Source organism: Colossoma macropomum, unplaced genomic scaffold (genome assembly GCF_904425465.1).
Source record: "Colossoma macropomum unplaced genomic scaffold, Colossoma_macropomum, whole genome shotgun sequence".
Lineage (NCBI taxonomy): Eukaryota > Metazoa > Chordata > Actinopteri > Characiformes > Serrasalmidae > Colossoma > Colossoma macropomum.
Genome location: NW_023494792.1, coordinates 15,985,296 through 16,005,026, shown reverse-complemented (window position 1 = coordinate 16,005,026; position 19,731 = coordinate 15,985,296). Strand labels below are relative to the sequence as shown.

Here is a 19,731-nt window from a genome sequence, read left to right as displayed (position 1 = left end):
CAACACACATGAGTGGTGTTACTTGTTACCTGGTAAAAAGCCACAGCCAGAATATTCATGAAAAATGTCTCCCAAGAAGACATAAGAGTGCTAATTCGGACAAAAAGGGGAAGGGACGAAATTTATCCATGACCAGGAGTAAAGCCACAGGGTATGAGTTATGTTCTAATAATTAGTCCAAATGATATAACAATGGTTATTTATGTAAACAATGCAGCACCACTACGCCAACGTGTTAAAATGAACCCTGTACAACTTCATTTACTAAGTCAAACATAAATGAAAGAACCAATGACCCATCCTCACTTCACATTAATAAATCTTCTTTCCAGCAGCTAGTGCCCAACTGGAAAAGTACATCTAACACATTTAATATAAAAACATGGATCAATCTTCATGTAACAACAGTACAAAGATTAATATGCTCTATTTGCCTCTACTGAACACACAAAACTGACATACACTGTACACATTGTCATGGGCATGCATGTGCATAGCCCAGTTGGCCATCCTGAAACTCAGCCTAAACAGGCCGCTGCTTAAACCAGTTGTGCATATAGGCACAGACAATCAACAGTGAACAAACTCTAAGCAACTGGATCTCCCTTGTTTTAGTTTTCCATCCCTGGCATTAACACTTTCAGTCACTACTTACTAATCACAGGACACAAACTCGCCAAAAAGTTTGACATGGAAAAGGCCTCTTACACCTGACTTGCCACAATAAAACCACACACAGCCTAAGTTTCCAGATAATCAACCAGGCCAGTCTGTGCGTGTATCTGACACAACAGTACGAGATGTTAACATACTGTACACAAGTGCTGGTACACATCCCGGACAAGGAATGACTAAAGATGGACATCTTCTTTGCAAGTGTATTAGATGGAACAACAGCAAAAATAAATCTTGACTACACACAAATATTTACAGTAAATGTTATACATCTTATGGGTCAGTGAAGATTGTATACAATTATCAAAATAAAAAAGTATAGTAATTAATCATGGCTCATTAAATAAGTTATGAAAATCAAGTCTACATAAAAAAAATTAAGAGAGAGAACCTTTGCGGAAAAAAACTCACAAAAGACTATAAAAACAGACAGATAGGGAAACAGGTGGATGCAAATGGCCTGAAAGCTTAAAGGAAGTGTCTCGTTTCAGAAGCTCCATAAAGTGCTAAACATACCATCTAAAAATCTTATCAACATACAGGTCCAACGTGTTGGGTTTAAGAGGCGAGTTCTAGGTTCAAGTTGTGTCAGTTTCTATTAGTGAGATGGAAAATGATTAACAGTAAAGAATCTGTTCAAAATTACAAACACAACATATGCTGCTCAGATATGAAATGGCCTCAGATCACATGATGCTGACTTGCCAGAACATTCATTGGCCCCAATTATGCAGATCCCTAAACATCCTTAAAGACAACTAACCATGATTACAACCACCTGTAACAGCCTACACGACCCCCCAAAAAGACATTAAAGGCTTAAATGTAGATCCTCCAGTTTCCACAACACATCACACTTGCATCTATAAGCTTGACACAAAGCTCAGCGGCACTCACCAAATGATATTTCAAAGTACATTTACTGCTCTAAAAAATTCCTGGAGAGTGTCTTCCCTTGTTCCTGAAACTGCTCTAGTAGTTCATCAATCTTCTCGTTGAGGTTGCTTGACTGGTCCAGTAAAGTGTGAATCTGTGCATTAGTTTGAAGCTGGCTCTGGTTATGATCTGAACTAGGATGCCCCATGGAGACAAGCTGATCTGCCAACGCAGGACCAGAAGGGTTTAATAGCTGACCACATTCTGATAAGAAGAACAAAAGAAGACTTCATTAGACTCAAACAGACTACATCTCTATTTTAAATTTCATCTCTAAGTTTTATCTACACAACAGCAGCATTGTAAGAGTTATAGTTTATAAAATCTATCTTCATAAAGAGAACTTACCAGTGGGGATTTCAAACAAAAACAGGCCTGGTTGCCCTGGCTGTCCAGGCTGGCTTAGGGTGTTCCCCAAAGCTGTCTGAAAGAGTGGATCAGGAGTCGGCTGACTGGATGTGGAGGCGGAACTCTGCAACCCTCCAATTGCCACCCCACCCTGCCCACTAAAAATGGCTGCTGCTGTGGCAGCCTGAGGTAACTCTTGAGTGCCTACACCACTTTGCAGTGCTGAAATGGCTGCCTGGGGCAAAAAAATGTTGACAGAGGCTTGGTCTGTGGAAGATACAGAGGCAACATTACTGGCGCTTGGGACAACCTGCATAGGTTGCTGGTCCTGAAAAAGTCCTGGTCGAGTTGAAGGCATACTGGTGGCCGAGTCATCCACAACAGAGCTCTCATCTTGGAAAGACATAGGCTCTGATGAATCCTGCTGAGCCACATTCACCACACTGGCTTGGGGGAAAAGAATTTGAGGACTCTGAGTTGACTGGGATGGAGGAACAGTAGACTGGTTTGAGGAGGTATCTGCTGCCACACTTGCAGAGCTTGGGACAACTTGCATGGGCTGCTGGTCTTGAAATATGTTCTGTGGAAGTTGTTCACCACCAATTGGACCCTGGTTCTGGCCACTGAATAGGAGAGTCTGAGGCAGGTCTTGAGGGTTAATAGGTGTAGCACAAAATAGTAGGCCAGTCTGTGGTTGTTGTTGACCCTGGCTTTGGGATATTGTAGACATATTCTGGAAAAGGGAGGCTTGCTGAGGTGTCGGTATTTGCTGCGGCTGGGGAGACTGCTGCTGTTCCATTGGAGTGGACAACTGGGTTTGTCCCTGAAAAAGTGAGACTGTTTGAGCCGAAGCGGATGGTGGCATGGGTGTGAGAAAAGTTATCTGTTGTTGCTGTTGGTTCTGGGTACTGTCAGCTGTTATTTGGCTAGGGAGAACACCCTGAGAAATGAAAAGTGTGGTTGAGGGAGGCTGCTGCTCAGAAGGTAAGTTAGTGCTTGTCAACATTGTCAGTGTATTGGGAAATAAAGCAGACTGGACCTGGGAAGCTTTGGAAGAGCCAAAGAGTGCTGTCTGAGGGTCCTGTGTTTCAGTCATAGGGTTGTGACTTTGAAATAATTGCTGGGGAGGTGAGGGCTGCGAAGGCGACTGCTGAAGGAAGCTTGATGTCTGAATAGTCAGGATCCCTCCCGCCTGTTGGAAAAGTGCTTGTTGCTGTGGCTGCTGGGATGAGTTTTGGAGGAAACCATCAGATGGCTGGGACATTGTACCATCTGTCTGCGTGGTGCTTTGATGCTCAGACATTTGATCCGGTGGTACTCCAGAAAAACTTGGTGTGCACTGCATAGGAATCTGCGGGAGTTCTGATTGTAAGTGCTTCTGCAGATTTTCCAAGACTTCTTGATGTTGTTGCTCTTGCTGAAGTTTCTCTAGATTTTTCTGATGTTGTTGTTGCTGTTGCAGAGTATCAAGTACTTTCTGATGCTGCATGTTCACCAAAGAGTTTTGCTGCTGAATGTCCTCAAGAACTTTCTGGTGCTGCATGTTTTCCAGAACTTTCTGATGCGACTGCTGCTGTTGCAAGCTACCAAGAGCTTGGTGCTGAAGGTTCTCTAAGACCTTTTGTTGCTGTTGCAGACTTTCCAGGACTGTTTGCTGGTGTTGGAGATCCACTAGTGCCTTTTGATGTTGTTGTTGCAGGTTCTCCAATATGTTCTGTTCTTGTTGCTGCTGCTGTTGGTTGGTCAGTGTGTTCTCATTGCCACCCAGCCTTAAACTGTTCATGTTCTCCTGGACATGCTGCTGGAGGCTTTCAGCAGAAGGAGTTGGACCGTAAAGCACAGAGTTAAGTTGCTGTTGCTCTTGCAGCTCCCTCACTGCTCTTTCCAGCTGTGCCACCTCATCCTGAGGCAAAAGGTTTTGGACCTGGGGTTGCTGGGATGGAGGAGGCCTGGACTCTATGCTCACTACCACCATTCCTGTGCCATCTGGACTGTTGTCTTCTGGAGACAGAGTCTCTGGGGTTTCCCGCAAGAACTGCTGAGGGACCTGTGGGGGCACAGGCTGAAGAACTGTTGTGTCCTCTGACAAGGACACTTGGAAGGACGCTGTAGGGGAGATGTCCTGTTTCTGAATGGTGGTAAGGGGCTCTGGAGCTGCAAAAATTGGAGTTGCTGATTGTTGAGAGTCAACAGGTTGCAGAGGCACAGGGCTAGGAAATGATTTGCTGCTTGTGGGAAGGACGGTGGTTATTTCCAAAATCTGTTGGTTTGAATTAAGAACCTCTGCAGGCTGTTTAAAATAAGAAGATGAAGATTAAACATGTTGCTTATTTCAAACTTAAAATCCCATTTATACAAAATAACATTTCAATGGGATGTAATTTATAGCCAACCTTAAAAATGTTACATGCTGTGGGGTTGGTAGAGACTTCCATTGGAGTGACTTCCTCTCGTTTGACTATGGATATCATTGGGGCCATCAAGGTACTGTTTAGACTACTGGTCCCACTTTGCATTGCTGCAAGAAAAATGCAGTTGGAAAAAATGTGAAAAACAACAATCTTTCAATTAAACTACTGAATGCATAGTATGATTATATTTCTGAGATTGTCATACCTGTTATCTGGTCTTCAAAAGTGCAAGGCTTAGATGTTGCTGGCAATTCTGACTTCACAGATATATCAGCTTTTTCTGCACAAAAGTTTGATTTGTTTTATCAGAGTTGGAAACACCTATACACAGATACATATTAAAACCAACCAATATAACGTGCCAAGTAGCCAACAAAATGCTGAACGTAAACAAGAGTACTAAAATTGTGGTCATTTTTATGGTCAACTTTTTTTCTTCTGTAAATAATTGTCTACAAGATGTGTTTTAGGAAGTAACACTCAGATTTCCTCATCTGAATTCAATATTTTACTTATTTACAAACCTTGCTGAGGCGTATAGGTGAAAGGCTGTAGTTCATGTGTTCTCCCTGCATTCGTTACCACAGAAATCCCAACTGACACAGGGGAGGTCACAGTCAGGTCATGATAAGGAGGAACCTTCACCACTAGGTGATTCTGGTGGAAATTAGAAATATAAATTTCAAATAAGTTTTAAAAAGAGTTTCAGATAAGTGTTTACCATAGGGGCTAAAAAAATAACTTTAAAAATTACTTGGGCCAGCTGCACCTACTTGATGAAAAAGCTCCATGTCAATCTCTGCCTCAGCCTGCCATGAGCTATCATCTGAAACAAAGATAGAAAATAATTTGAATAGTGCTTTATTAACAAAAAATAACTGATAACACAAGTCATGACTAGGTAAAGCAGGAAACTTCACAACTTAGGAATTCAGCCTAGGTTTAGCAGTACCTGTAGCATTTTCCTGAAAAATAACTTTGGTTCCCTTGAGGAAGTTTTTGCCAATAATGAAAATTTCCTCTCCTCCAATCACTGAGCAGCTATGAAGACTCTTCTTGAGAATTTCTGGCACTCCAGCAGGCTGGGCTGAACATTAAGGAACATAAAATGGTTTAACATTCTCTGGAATAACAAACAGTTGTCAGAAAACAGTCACTAGTTAAAAAAAAAATAAAAATACTGAGGTAACATTCTCTTGGCAGCTTTTAGACAAACCCTGAATACACTCACTACAGAGAATTGGTGAAGAAAGGGTCTGCAGAGTGAGGACAGAGCTGTCTGGTCTGGGGATGTTGACTCTAAATGCCAAACGAGCCCGAGTGCTCTTCTTTTTGGAGCCAGCTACCCCTATTCGAGCTTCAACATCTGCATTCCTTAGTTTCAGTATGCCAACACAGTCCACTCTGCAGAAAGACAGTTTGGCTTAATTTCAGTACTGCACAACACACAAGCAGAAAAGAACACCAAGAGCCAAACACAGTGCTATTCCTTACGCTAAAGTCATGGAGTTGCTAGGCTCAAGATTCACTTCAATAACTGTGGTCCCCTCGATATCCACCTCCTTACAGGCCGTCGTGTTACGCCCAGTCACTCTACAGGCTTGATAAAAGCCATGAGGCTTAACGCGTCCAGCATCATTAGCGACAAACACCTGGAGTACAACTGGTTCATTCACACCTTCTAACTGAAAAAAGAAAACAGTATACCATGAATACCTACTTTCATCTTAATCTTGAGTTTTGAATTCAATTTGAATATGTTGATGTTTTGCCAGAAAAAAATAAAAATTTAACTGAGTTCTTACTTTGACAGTGGGAAAGCCTTGCTGTGTGCGGTCTTTGACAGATCCTCTGCTCCCTTCTGTAAGGTATCGTGCTCTGTGCTGTGTCTCAGGCTGGACAAGAATCTTCAGTTCCTTCCCCTCGCTCTTCTGTGGATACTGCATTGAAAGAATGCCCCCTTTCTGACTGCCAGCCGCCTCCAGAGTGCTACGAGAGTAATAAGGGACATACCACTTGACACTGTGGCACAGTTGTGGGTCACAATTTGATGTGTTTTGTGTAGAGGATAGATTTTTCAGAGAACATAGCGTGAACAGTAATTTTGACAACAAAGAAGCTGGTTAAGGATCCAGAGGCACAAAGTCCAAAATCACCTAAATTATTAAGTTCCATCTACAACCAGGGTATTTATATCCTTCTGAAACCCTGCTGGCATGTCTGAGCAGTTGTTTTAGCACAAAACAGGTTCATAAAACACACACACAAAAAAATTCTGAACTGCCCAACACAACAGTTTCTCTAGCTCTCAACGCCTACGTAGCATCATTCTAAGACACTACCACAAGGGGCGTACTTCAAACTCAGATTCATTCACTGGTCAATGAAAGAAATAACACACCGACTCCCTTATGGAGAAGCGTACCCTCGACACACAGACTTTGGATATATCTAAATAACACACCCCATTTACATGTGAATCTACGAAAGACATACACTCAAAAGTATTCTAACTGCAGATACTTTGTATTTGTACACGTGTGTCACTTTCCACGCAAAAACGTTTGTGTCACTTATTTTTTGCCAGCAAGTATGTTGTGTATGTCGGTTATTTAACAAAAGTAGACATTTATTTGAACATATTTATTAGCCTAATGCATACGGCATCCTCTTGCCTAGCAGGAAGTGAGAAACGACTTAACTCAACCTCATGGCAGTTAGAGTCTAGATTACTAGAGTGATTACAGTGAGGGGAAACAAGTATTCCAACACTTTTGTTTTTGTTCCAGTGCATATATCCAGTTTAAATATACATACATAATGTCCTTTGATTTTGTACTCAAACAATATATTTTAATAAGCATAAACAAAATTTTTAAAAATAAAATTGACAGGGGAAAAGTATTCAGACAACACAAATTAATAGCATTATTAGTTTGTAGCAAAGCTGTTACCACACCACAATTGCAGCTTTCAGTTGCCTGCAGTAAGAAACACGCCGATTAGCTTCTTCCAGCATTGTGGTTCAGTTTTGGCCCATTTTCAATTCCCCAGGGTTACGAGGGTCCCACTGACGCACTCGCAATTTCAAAATTCTCCATAATTTTTCAATGGGGCTCAAGTCAGGAGATGCAAGCACCTTCACCGCCTGTAGAAATCAGTGTTGAGTTATTTTGGTTGTATGTTTAGGGTCTTTGTCGTGCTGAAACGTCCAAAAGAGTTCTGATTTGTCTAAATGCATGTGTGCTAGTTTCTTTAGTGCTTTATTTTTTATTTAAGAGGTCTTTTGTGTAGGGTGTAAGAACAAAGATGACTGCCGTGCAGTTTACTGCTTTCTGTTCTCTGTGTAATTGTTGTTTCTGCTGCTTTCAGTTCACCCCTTTACACTTTTCAAGTAAGTGCTGGCTTCTCTCTTACCTTTTTCATCATTAGTCTGAGAGCTTGTTGTGAAATCTTGAATGGTGCACCTGCCTGGAGATGATTAGTTGTGGTTCCATGAACTTTACAGTTGCATATTACTGAACCAGTTGTACTGGAAGGGATGTTTAAGGTCTTTGCTAGGCTGTGAAGCTTTTTCCATTCAAGTGTTGATTAATAACGTTGTCTCTGAGAACATTAGGAAAATGCTTCACCTTCACCATGATTGCCACTACTTCACCATAACAATGATCGTGTGAAATCTTCCCAACCAATGGCAATATCTTTTATAATGACACCAGGTGTAATTTGCAGAAGACTTTTTTTCAGCATTAAAATCTATATCATAAATAAATCTTAATTTATTTTTATGTAACCTTCACATATATTGATAGACGATATATTGATTGATGATATTTGATATGGTGTCTGAATACTAATCCCCTACCAATTTCAATATTTAAACATAACTTTCTTTAAGCTTACGAATACATACTTTTTTGTTCATATTTGTAAGTACAAAGTACAAAAGACATTGTGTGTGTATATTTGATGGATCTATGCGCTGAAAAGATATTAAATTAACAGAAAAACTAAGTGTCTGAATACATGTTGGCAGAACAACAAAAAGTTGGCAGAGTACATTTAAACAGAACCAACCTTCCTTTAAGATTGCCTTTCGCTTCAGAACCCAGTTGTGAAAGTACAAAGTGTGGAGCCTTTGCGCTGTCTGCATCAAACACATCCATGGTTGCTCCATCCCTGGCCACAGGTTTGGGGCCAGGCCGCTGGCGAGGTGTACGCTTACGGGATTTTCGGGGGACCTCAGTATTGTCATTGTATGAACTGTTGCTCAGCATGCTGAAGTTAGAAACTGAGTCATCCATCCATATACTGCTGCTCTGCTCTGAGTCTGGGTTGAGTGGTAACTCATCCTGGCAGGACATACGGCTGTCATCCAACAGGTCTTCTGGAGGTGGAGAGATGTTCAGGACGGTCCGCCGTTTTGAGGGTGTCATCTGGTTCTGATGGGCTGGTACCCCAACACCATCGCCCCCAGCAGCCCCACTGATGGCAGAAGCTGAACCAGGCTCCACTCCCAACACCTCTGCAGGGAGACAGCTGTGGAGCCTGGATGACTGCTCTGGAGCTGAAGTAGCAGAGTGCATGCTGGCACAGGAAGAGGCAGGAAGTGCACTGCTGTGCCCTCCAGGGGATGATGAGGCAGTTGCTGCATCTGTAGTATGCACAATACAAAGAGTTAATAATGCTTATTACTACAAAACTGGCTAGCAGTCCCGATCAAGCAGTAAAATTTGTGCATGATAATGTGTTGCCAATTTCCGCCTTTCCCTTTAGACCACTAGTGCCAAATTTGCCAAATGCCAAAAAAAGAAATCAATTGTATCAGGCCAATAATGTACTATGCATGTTTTTCCCCCCTTTTCCCTTACTGTCATAAAGGAATACATGTCTGAGCACAGAATATTCTACTGTAACCATTTCTGTTTTACAGTGTGTGGCCTAAATGTGCAAAAATCTGAAATCCTGTGCCATGTAAAATTGTGCAGGTAAACATGCGTAAGACATGTATGACTGCCATCTTATAACAAAAAGCTGAGCTAATCTACCCAGCCTCTGAAAACAAATGCTGTTCAATTATAATTCTGAGGTGTCTGAAATGCTGTGCCAGGTGTCAACTATTGCATGCCAATTGGAAGATTTATTTGGGACTGAGCATAGCCATGGAGACAGAATAAACAAGCTTCTGACCTGTGGATTGGTTATACGTGTGGTTCAGTGCTAGATGCGGGAACCTGGGTTCGCCATGTAAGGACTGCTCAATACTTCGAGGTAAGTTCCAACAAAATGTCCATATTTATTAGTGTTCACACGAAAAAAAGAAAAACTGTGTAAAAAGGAAAATAAACGAATTAAAAGCAGTTTCTAGACATACGGACTTTAGTTGACTTGTTCTAGTCCACAAACATCAGTCCAATAAAAGAAGTTTTCCTGACTCAACTTCAGTACAGGATGAAGTCTGAGGCCACAAAGCCGATTAGACTTTTAACCCTACAAACAGGCCTCATGCCTGCCATTTTTTCCCCTCTGAATCTCTTCCCCCCGCCCCATTTAAACTCATAGCCCCACCCCTAATCAGACTGGGCCAAACCACTGCTAAGAGCAAGTGGGTTAACAGAGGACAGTACAACAATCTAATGCACATATCATTGTTGACAAAATACAAACTGACATGTAATTTGGCCCTTCATTCACATTACTGGTATGTTCTCAATTGCTTTTATTTAACATTGTTCTTTCTCTCCCACAGGTACCTCAATCTCAGGCTACCCCCCCTTTTGTTAACCGAGGGCCCTTCGGCTACTATAAAAGAGGAAGCTGGATGCGCTGCCGTTCCTAAAGGAACAGGACCAGAGAGACAAGATCAACAGGTAAGTAAATATATGTGCACATTTTTACATTGGCTTTAAATATGGTTTTGTTTTGAAATTCCCAAAGTCTACACAAAGTGTCTCAAAATAGTCTTGGTGATGGGGCAGGCCTACTGACCTCATCACATGACCTACGAAGCAGAGAACTGCAGACCATTTTTTAAGCAGACTCTCCCTGTTTCAGAGGGAACTCCCTGGAATAAAAATGACAAATGACAGCAAAAGAGCAGTAAGTGCTGGTCATTCAAGAATAATCCAATGTAGATATGAGCAAATTTGGTCAGTCATATGTGCACAAATCACATAACAAAAGATTCCTAAAACATAAAACATTGGTAAATAATTTACAGGGCCAGCTTTATTATTATGGGGTCCCAATCTTACATTTATAATTTTAGCTCTGATTTGATGTTCTGAAGTTTATTGCTGCAAAACAGATGTTAATCTGGGCAGCCTCATTTGAGCTTGTTCAACTTCCTGTCAAAACAGAAAGTAGCTAAGCAAAAACTTCACCCTTCACCTTGCACCACTGCAGTGCTTCTAATGATTAGACAAGAAAACAGCATACTAGAAGAAGGGAAAAGAGCACAAGTATAGCCTTTAATTAGGCGTCTCATACAGAAGACTACAAATTTATTTCAAGAATCTTACTTGGCATGTTTTTTTCTTCAATAAAGCCAAAAATCAAATTGGGCAAAAATGTTTGACAAGTGTTGGTAAAGGTTTTTTTGGGCCACCTCAACCGTAACTTGCCTTTGGTGGTCACATGCCAGAAAGTGGTCTGGGCAAAAACCAGGAAACAACTCTTGCTCAGTGAGAGCAATAACAGGAAATTCTTTAAACATTTTAGTGGTTTTATTGGAGACAGAGGCAACTAAAGCACTGGTCACAGCACTGAACAGTACATTGTAAGTCTGCCACTAAAAACCCTATGAAAACCACAGATAACTTGGCAAAAGTAAAGATGTGAAGTGTTCAGATGGGTTTAAATTTTTTTGTTGAAAGGTTAATGAATGTGTTATGAACTTGAAAAAATGGACAGATTAAGCAGTAGTGCCAAAATAAAAAAAATAAATAAAACGTGAAAGTGGAAAAGAGTGGCGAGGAAGACATTTGTGTGTAACCTGACAAATGCACACAAAGAGGGCAGAACACTGAAATAAGCGATCAAAACTGATTACGAAGTAGAAAATTTGATGAGTCAGTTTTCAAGGCAACTAATGAGGGAAGACTGTGCAGTGAGGTAGCAAGAAATGCAGTGACGCAGCCTACCTGAGGCCAGGGCTGCAGAGGGAAGAGGGCCTGCCTCTCCACCGCTCTTCTGGCTCATGGTGTGTTTGTCCTGTGTGGTGGGGGGAAGCTGCAGTTCTTTAGGGAGTAGGTCATACACTGACTCTGAAAAATGCATAAGACCAGAAAAAAATGGGTGAGGCAGTGAAAGCTACTGAGAGACAATGGAAGTCTTAGACGCAATGTGGCTGTTTTTTAAAAATGATTAACCACCTGTTCAGCTTAATATTTACCATTTACACATGACAGTCATAATAAATGACATTTTGTAAATTTACTAACATCGAGCCTCTTTTACCAACCGTTCTTAAGAAGAAATTTCTTCTTCTATTTTTTTTTATTTGTGATTTTTTCCTCAGGTAAGAACAGAATCTACACACACTCAAGAGCACAAAGGTGCGAACAATTCTGCGGTTTAAGAACACGTCATGAGTCTGACAAAGACTTTTTCTAGGACTACGTCATGAGTCTGACAAAGACTTTTTCTAGGACTTTTCTCAAGAACAAACTTAAGAAAAACCTTAGGAAGATATTAGTGAATCATTGTAACTTATTCTTGATTCAATATTAAAGGAGTCCGGGTGCTAAACTGGCCTGCCTGCATCCAGACCTGTCACCACTGAAAACATTTTGTGCATTATGAAATGAAAAATACAACAAAGGTAACCCCAAACTGTTGAGCAGCTGAAATCTTATATCAAGCAAGAATGGGAGAATATTTCACTTTCAAAACTACAGCAGTGTCTCCTCAGTTCCCAAAAGCTTACAGAGTGTTGTTAAAAGATGATGAAACACAGTGGTAAACATGCCCCCATCCCAACTTTTTTCGAAAGGTGTTGTTGGCATCAAATTCAAAATAGGCATATATTGTTAAAAAATAATAAGATTTTACATGATTAGCATATCATTACATTTTGTTTTTTATTTTGCACAGCGTCTCAACTTGTTTGGAAATGGGGTCGCACAATAAACATAAATACAGAGTCAAATTTGGTTTTACAGTTAGGGATATATTGATATAGAAACTGTGAGCTGATGCCAATATCCAATACTTTTTAATGTATGTATCTGCCCATGCTGATACCAATGGCCATACATAAACTCAGTGTCACCTTAAAGCTCTAGAGTACGATAAATGCATCCTGAAATATCAGTTTGACATATCGGTCAACTCTAAATGTCTGTCCATTCTTTTCTTCAAATCAAATAACTGTTTGCAATATCACCATCCATTCTTATTTACAGTAAATATACATTATCTGCAACTTGCTGACACTCAGATGTGTTCCAGGATCCATAGCAACAGTTTCCATTACTTCCATATCCCATGTCCTTCACTAATTTCAAATGATAGATCAGATGGTTCAGCCATTTCTTAGTCTAGAGATCTCTTAGGTGTTTTTCTTGAAACCATATCTACATTTTATACATTGGCTGACTACCAACTTACATTGTTGTTGTCAGCCATAAAGGAAAACTAAAGTCTGTTCGGTTACAACAGTGACACTGTTTCTACAAAACAAGCCACTGAATGATGCTTCATTTAGCGTTTTTTTATTATCTCGTGCAAACACTAAATGAGCAATCATCAAAAGCTCAGCTGGGTACTGTAACCTGCAGCACCAATCACCAAAACACATAAGCATTATAGAGCACAAGAAACTATCTATCCAGCTGAGGTATGTGTCGGAACAAAAACAATGAAGTATTGTTTTGGAGAGTATCCTCATCTGAAGGTAAACTTACCTTACGTTATAGTCAGTATATTAAATTTATCTTACAATACATTAATACTGACTAACAAATCATCATCATCATCTTCTACTATAGCCAAAACGATGAGAGATGCATGAATTGTTCATTCATCTCTACTCCAATATTTTCGTATTTCAATGTGAAGCATTAATCATATATGACTTTATAACCATAGCGAATACGAAATGGGCTGTTTTTGCTTAGTTGCCATATATAAACTGAAGGGACTGGGGAGTGAATGTCACATGACTCATGATTTGGATGCTTTAAGATAAGTTTATGTTGACAGCCTGTTGAGAAGCAAAAGAATATCTGTCTTTAGTGCACCGGTGGCTTAAATGAGACCTGGTAAGAGTTTGATTCAAGTACACAACCATGTCACAATCACCATAAAGCAGACATCTGCAGATGTTAAGATGTTTGATGCATAGATAGGTCAAAAAGAAACAGGAATACAAGTAAAGATTTCTTATGTACTTATAAAATGCAGAAATTAGGCTGGAACCACCTTGATTAGAACTATAACAAAAATGCAACATTTATTTCCCTACGGTTACAAAAAAATAAAGAAAAAGCATTTTAGCACAGTAAACAAGCATTGCCTAAATGTTTTGCTCTTTCTGAGTACGGCAAATAAATATTTTGAAATATCAGGTAAATCTAAACATCTATCTGACACTGATAACTTTTATTAAGCAATTATCTGCCGATACCGATATGATTCAGATATCATCATAGATCCCTATATTAAATTATTATGTTAACAAACACAAGAGCTCTGAATGTTCATAGAAGATGAGATGTGATGGTAAGCTAAGGCAAGGTGATCATTCAGCCTTGGTTGGTGCTAGTTCTCCAACGTCGGCCTTGTATGTCCAAGAGATACTGAACTGTTTTATTCCAGACACTACAATGTTATTCTTCCAGACTTCCTTGCGCTGGTTGGGGTTAGTGGGGGCATGACCAAACCAGAACTGCACAGGAGTTTTTCTGAACACTTCAAATGCTTTGCCACAGATTTTTGTGGGGGGCTGTTTGAATTTTTTTTTTTTGACAATGGGTGAAAGCAGAACAAAGCCAGAGAACTAACACTACTGCTAAGAAGCCAAGTATCTTATTGCACCTGTATACCTGTGGTAAATGTTTTCATGATTATCATCACTGCAATGGAGAGAATGGATTACTCAAAATGACAGAAATACCTCATCAGATGAAGAGGACAATAAGCTAAAAGTTAAAGTTAGCAAGGCAGCTGCAGGGCTAACTTGACACTACTTGTCTCTGGCTGAAAGGGTAAAAAACTTTAATAGAAAAGCAGCATTAGATGTATTTAGAATTGTCTGTGTGTTCAAAACACAAGCCTGAAAATTTTTTAAGCACCAAACTGGAACACAGTGTTTCTGACTAAATCCCTGTATGGCAAAAATCTACCATTAGGTACTATAAAACATTCTCGCTTGACATCATAAAATGTTTCCCTCAGTTCAGCAAAGTTACGTGAAACAGACTGAGGTGAACTTGTTTTGCATACATAAGTTGACGACAGTGTGTGTTTCCCTCTAAACACTGGAGCTGTTGGTGCTGTTGTCTCTATTGTCACCTTCCCAATGAACTCTACTTTTATAATTTTCTCAAACTGCATGGCTTTTTTCCTTCTGTCTCTACTGACTCTGGAAATGGAAACATGTCCCTTGACTTAGCCATATAAAAAATATAGCGTGCTCCAGTGACTACAGTGGCTAATTCTGTGTTGCTGGGTGGTAAGATTTCCATTTCTATTGCTTACAAGCTTAAAGAGGATTGACCAAGAGGTGGATTGTGGATAGACCAAACACGTCTTGCCGCTGCTGTTGACTCTTGGGTGTTGAGTCCTAAGGCTGGGCGATAAAACGATAACGATAAGTATCGCGATATAACTTTTCCTCGATAGAGCGATAAGACAGGTTCGATAAATGTTCGATATAATACACCACTCTCACACTTCCACGTTTTAGTGAAAGCCCTGGTGGGCGTTTTCTACAGCAAGGAAAGCGACACTACTCTGCTCTCGCCAGGAGAGGGTGCACTTCCGAGTTTTTCGACTTGATTAGAGAGGGAGGGAGCCATGAGTAAAAAAAACGGGTCGCCAAATATACTTTAGCAACATCTGAAACGCGGAGTTATACAGTCCCTGTTTGAGCGGAGCGACCGGCGATCTGTTCTCCTGTGACTGAGTGAGTGATGAGGTCAGTGGTGTATCTGTACTGTCCTACGGTGAACTCACCTCTTTCCGTACATCCTAACAGCTTTAGCGGTGTTAAAACACATCTACAGCGTCGTGTTACAGCGCCAAACCGTCATATTTTAGTATTAGTGCATTCTCGAACAACGAAAGTGAAGACGTGGGTTCATGTTTGAAAGTAAACTGAGGAAGCTGTGAGGCATTGGAGAGCGGGAGAGCGCTATCTCTCCAGGCTAGCTGTTTTTAGCTGCTGGCTAACTTGAAGCAGCGCTCCGGCACAACATGGTACATTGATGATACAAATCAAACAAGACACAAAATCACCGCTTTCAGTTTAAACATCCCTAAAAGGAGGACTCTGTGACTGGTGTGAGAGATTCACACTGCAGACAATGCTTTTACACAGCGTCAGATATACTGCGGTTCACCCCTTAAACTACTACGGTAGCATAGAGAAACCCAGTCGTCGCTAGCTGGTGTCTGAATACTGTGATATGCTCTGACATGGATGTGGTAGGAGTGACAGCAGTGACCTACTGAACCGAGTTGACGTTGTTGAGAAACTAAAGAGTTTAGCACTGTTGTTGGCCACTTGTTTAGCATTTGTAACGGGGTAGCCGAGCGCTCGTCACCAGACAGCTAAAAATAATCTGTTTTCTTTCTTAAATCATGACTATTACAAAAATTGCAGCTGATAAAAAACAGCTCAGAAACTTTCTCCCACTGTCCCATGACAGATTAGTGAAACGTTCCACTGTTTGCCGAGTGTTTGTCATGATCGGACCATAAGTGATAGTTTAAAACCACAATTAACCACCCAGGAGCAAAATCAGCCTTCAAACATGAAAGAAATCATGATTTGACATTTATCGCAATATGTATCGATATCGAACGATATGAATTTTGTTTATCGTGATAACGTTTTTGGCCATGTCGCCCAGCTCTATTGAGTCCTCACTCTGTTTGATAGAGAACAAATGATGTCACTGGTGGAGTTTATTGCCTTCTTTTTTTCTCTGAAATGGCTTTGATAGTAAAGATGAATTTTTCAAATCTCTGGCATGACTTTTTGCTATTACCATGCTAAAATTCCCTTAACTAATGATATGAGTGACACTCATATCATGACACTCACAACTGTACAGTTCAGAAATGACACAGAGTAAAAGTAATTCATCTTGTTGTACAGAACACTCTCAGTTGCCTAATCCTGGAAAGGATGATGACATTAATTTCCACAACATTTTAAGTAACTTTACCAGAAACATAATGAAATACTTTATCATAAGCAAAAACTACATCATTTGGTATAGTATCACTACCTGAATACGAAAAACGTTAGGATCAGAAACAGGGCTGACCTCTGCTGACTCAACTTACTTTACTGGCCTATTCATATTGAGCTACTTCTAACATCAGCCAGTGACCAGCTTATCATGTCTCATCAACTACTGAAATCATGCTATAAGGCTATGTCAAGCACAATCACTAAACACAATAAAACCCCTCATCCTATATGTCACGTTTTAGTTAAAAAATATCTCTGATTCTGGGTTAATGTTTGTGAATATTTATAAAATACTTCTATCAGCATAAATCAATAACATTGTATTATTGTAATATTGTGATACTGGCATTGACATGTTCACTGTATCAAGAGCTGAGCATTGTGGCACATTATGAACTTCAGAAAATAAGAAGACCAAGTCAAAGTCATTGGAGAATAGACTTAAAAGAGGATGATTAGATTCATCATAATTGTACAGGAAAAGAAATGTCAGGCCTATATTTGAAGGCCTGTCTTCTCTTTTTGCTGTTCAATTCACTGGCTTTCAGAAATTCACCCAGTTCTTACTGTATCAAGAAACTAGGAACCACATTAAGCCAGGAAGCTTTGAAACACAAGCTTTAGTCAAAATGTGCGTGGCTTCTACAGCAGAAATAATTTTGCAGAGGATTGTTCACTTCAGTGCTTCCCTGGACACCTGGAACTTATTCAGGCTATATTTAAGTAAGAGATTCAGAGGCTCTATAGTTTACACTAATACTTAAACAATGCATGTGTTGCTAAAATAAAAGCACAATAGCATCAACCCAGTAACAAAATGCATGTGACAAAACAGACGCAAGACTGCTGTTTTTGCTTAAGTGTGATGGGCACATGTCTTGAACCAGCAGAGACAGACGAAATCAGATCCTACCTGCTCTCTGGAACTCCTACACTATGCTAGTACAAGGTGAATAGAGAACCAGGTGGCTGTGCTGAAACTGAAGTCAGGCAGGTTTGCAGGCCACATGATCCACATTCCAGCTATTCTGTCACTATGTGTCCCTTGACTACGGAGAGATTAAGGAATCATCCGATTCTCCTCGGGCTACATTTTATAATATGGGGATTAAATCTGGTGAAAAGGTTTTGTGAGGTTAGAAGTACAGCTCTCGATGCTGAAAAAGGAACACACTGCCACGTGAATTACACACTTCCACCTTTGCCATTACAAAGTCAATCATGATTGAGCACAAATGCTAATGGTTTCTGCAGAAAAGGTTCTGTGGTTGTAGTATAAAAACAATTCAAAAAGACTGTCTACACATAGTGACAGGTAATTTAATATGAGAGAACCGGTGCTTCCCTAAATAGCTGGTGGAGGGTGGTTCGCCCATTAAATTCAAAACGCAGGTTTGTAAATACGATAGTGGAAAGGAAAAGTAACATCTGACCCAGGGTGCTTTTATGGGTTATGTCCAAAAGTGGCTGCACATGTATAAGTGGACATGCACAACTTTGTTTCCAGTCTGGAATCATAGCCAGGAAAGAAAAGGTTTTAGCTGTTAAATGAAAATCACTCTGTAGGTTCAACACCTGCATTTATCAAAAAACAAAGTGTTATTAGTTTTATACCCCAGCCTCAGTTTTCATCAGCCATTTCATAAAGTTTTAAATTACAGCTTATGCTCCAAATTTGCATTTCTATTTCATTACTTATGTTCTAACATCACAACAGCACGAAAGAGTGGCAGTTTACCTCATTAAAATATAGACTGTAAATTAATAGCTAATCTAAAAGCACCACTGTGTTGGTCTTATAATATTCTAGTGGGCCTCTGACACCAGATACAGCTCACTCAACAACCGTGCCTGTACTATTGCTACGACTCAGGCAATGTCAGGTCCTAACTTCATTACGCCTGTAGTGGACCAAAATAAACAAACCTCAATTCCAGTTATTGCTGTGAGAGGAAAGCTCTCTAAAATAGGCTATTAGTCTAAAGCCTGTGCTTTAGCTAGTCACTGACATGGCTGGCGTTAGTCCAAAATTCAAGGCACGGATAAGACACATCCAAGAGCGCAACCACAACACTACTTTCTTAAACAGCGAGGATTGGAGCTGCCCCAGCACGCAGGTCTCATTAACTTAAGCAGAGTTACTGGTTTAAATACTAATGAGACGTCCCTCGGATCTGGCAAACAGCGGTACCGGTGGCGAGGAAGGGGGTCAGTGAAACGCGCTGAAGAAGTGGAGGAAAACACAAACACACTAACCACACACACACACCCACCCACACACACACTCAGACACGCAGCCAGAACGATGCACATCTAACTACCGCCGCTAGCCGTGCCTCATCTGAGGGCGAAGCTACAGATTATCATTAGAAGCACAACAGTAAACGGTTCAGCGGGTCATGAAATATTTAGATAACGAATTATATCAGAACCAATATCAGGCTTACCTTTAGAGTACAGAGATTTGGGGGAATTGAGGTCGATATCCGTGCTCAGAAGAGATATAAAATCAGAGGGCATACTAACTTAGCTAAGCTAGCTCTGTCTAGCTAGCTGTGTGCCTCATGAGAGCAGAGCAACGGATTCTCCACTGCTCAGCGGGCAATACACTGCTGGAGCCTAGTCAGGACGGAGTTTAGGTACAAATATAGTCCCTAATATACCAAAAGAATACCAGACTACAAACAACTGTGTTTATTTAACCTCCTTAAAGAAAGCTTTTGCAATTTCGCTACATCCATCTGATTAGCCAGCTAGCCATAACAGCCATTCACCGTTTTCCCCCAACGGCTCCTCCCCCCTTTACGCGCATGCGCAAACGGTCCATTATTGTTGGCAGCGTGAGATGCAGGAAAAGTCCCGCTGCCTTCTTTTTACCGTTAAATTCAGATGCGCTCTGAAAACATTCACCTGAGCGATGTGGCACTGCATAGGGGA

General features: G+C 40.6%; 1 protein-coding gene across 5 annotated transcripts; it reads right to left on the bottom strand.

Annotated features, from left to right (window-relative positions):
• Positions 1-1,494: 1,494 nt before the first annotated feature.
• Positions 1,495-19,614, bottom strand: nfat5a (nuclear factor of activated T cells 5a). Of its 5 annotated transcripts, XM_036576231.1 has the most exons (15): positions 11,513-11,618; positions 10,359-10,434; positions 10,124-10,205; positions 9,561-9,696; positions 8,448-9,024; positions 6,176-6,359; positions 5,865-6,055; positions 5,602-5,774; positions 5,323-5,457; positions 5,144-5,196; positions 4,895-5,027; positions 4,576-4,650; positions 4,353-4,477; positions 1,960-4,249; positions 1,495-1,815 (listed from the first exon to the last, which is right to left on the bottom strand). In XM_036576231.1, exons 5-15 carry the CDS (start codon positions 8,954-8,956, stop codon positions 1,595-1,597), a joined length of 4,089 nt encoding a protein of 1,362 aa, XP_036432124.1. In that variant the 5' UTR covers positions 8,957-9,024; positions 9,561-9,696; positions 10,124-10,205; positions 10,359-10,434; positions 11,513-11,618; the 3' UTR covers positions 1,495-1,594. The 5 variants fall into 5 exon arrangements, with proteins under 5 accessions (XP_036432124.1, XP_036432123.1, XP_036432121.1 ...); XM_036576230.1 differs by having other exon boundaries at positions 10,124-10,434; XM_036576228.1 differs by lacking the exons at positions 9,561-9,696; positions 10,124-10,205; positions 10,359-10,434 and adding an exon at positions 19,242-19,614 and having other exon boundaries at positions 11,513-11,635.
• Positions 19,615-19,731: the final 117 nt, after the last annotated feature.

Coding starts and splice junctions, on each gene's coding strand:
- nfat5a (XM_036576228.1), bottom strand. CDS start 19,314: ATGCCCTCTGATTTTATATCTCTTCTGAGCACGGATATCGACCTCAAT. Junction 5,197..5,322: donor TTTTCAGGAAAATGCTACAG/GTACTGCTAAAC, acceptor TCTTTGTTTCAG/ATGATAGCTCATGGCAGGCT. Junction 4,651..4,894: donor CACCTATACGCCTCAGCAAG/GTTTGTAAATAA, acceptor ACTTTTGTGCAG/AAAAAGCTGATATATCTGTG.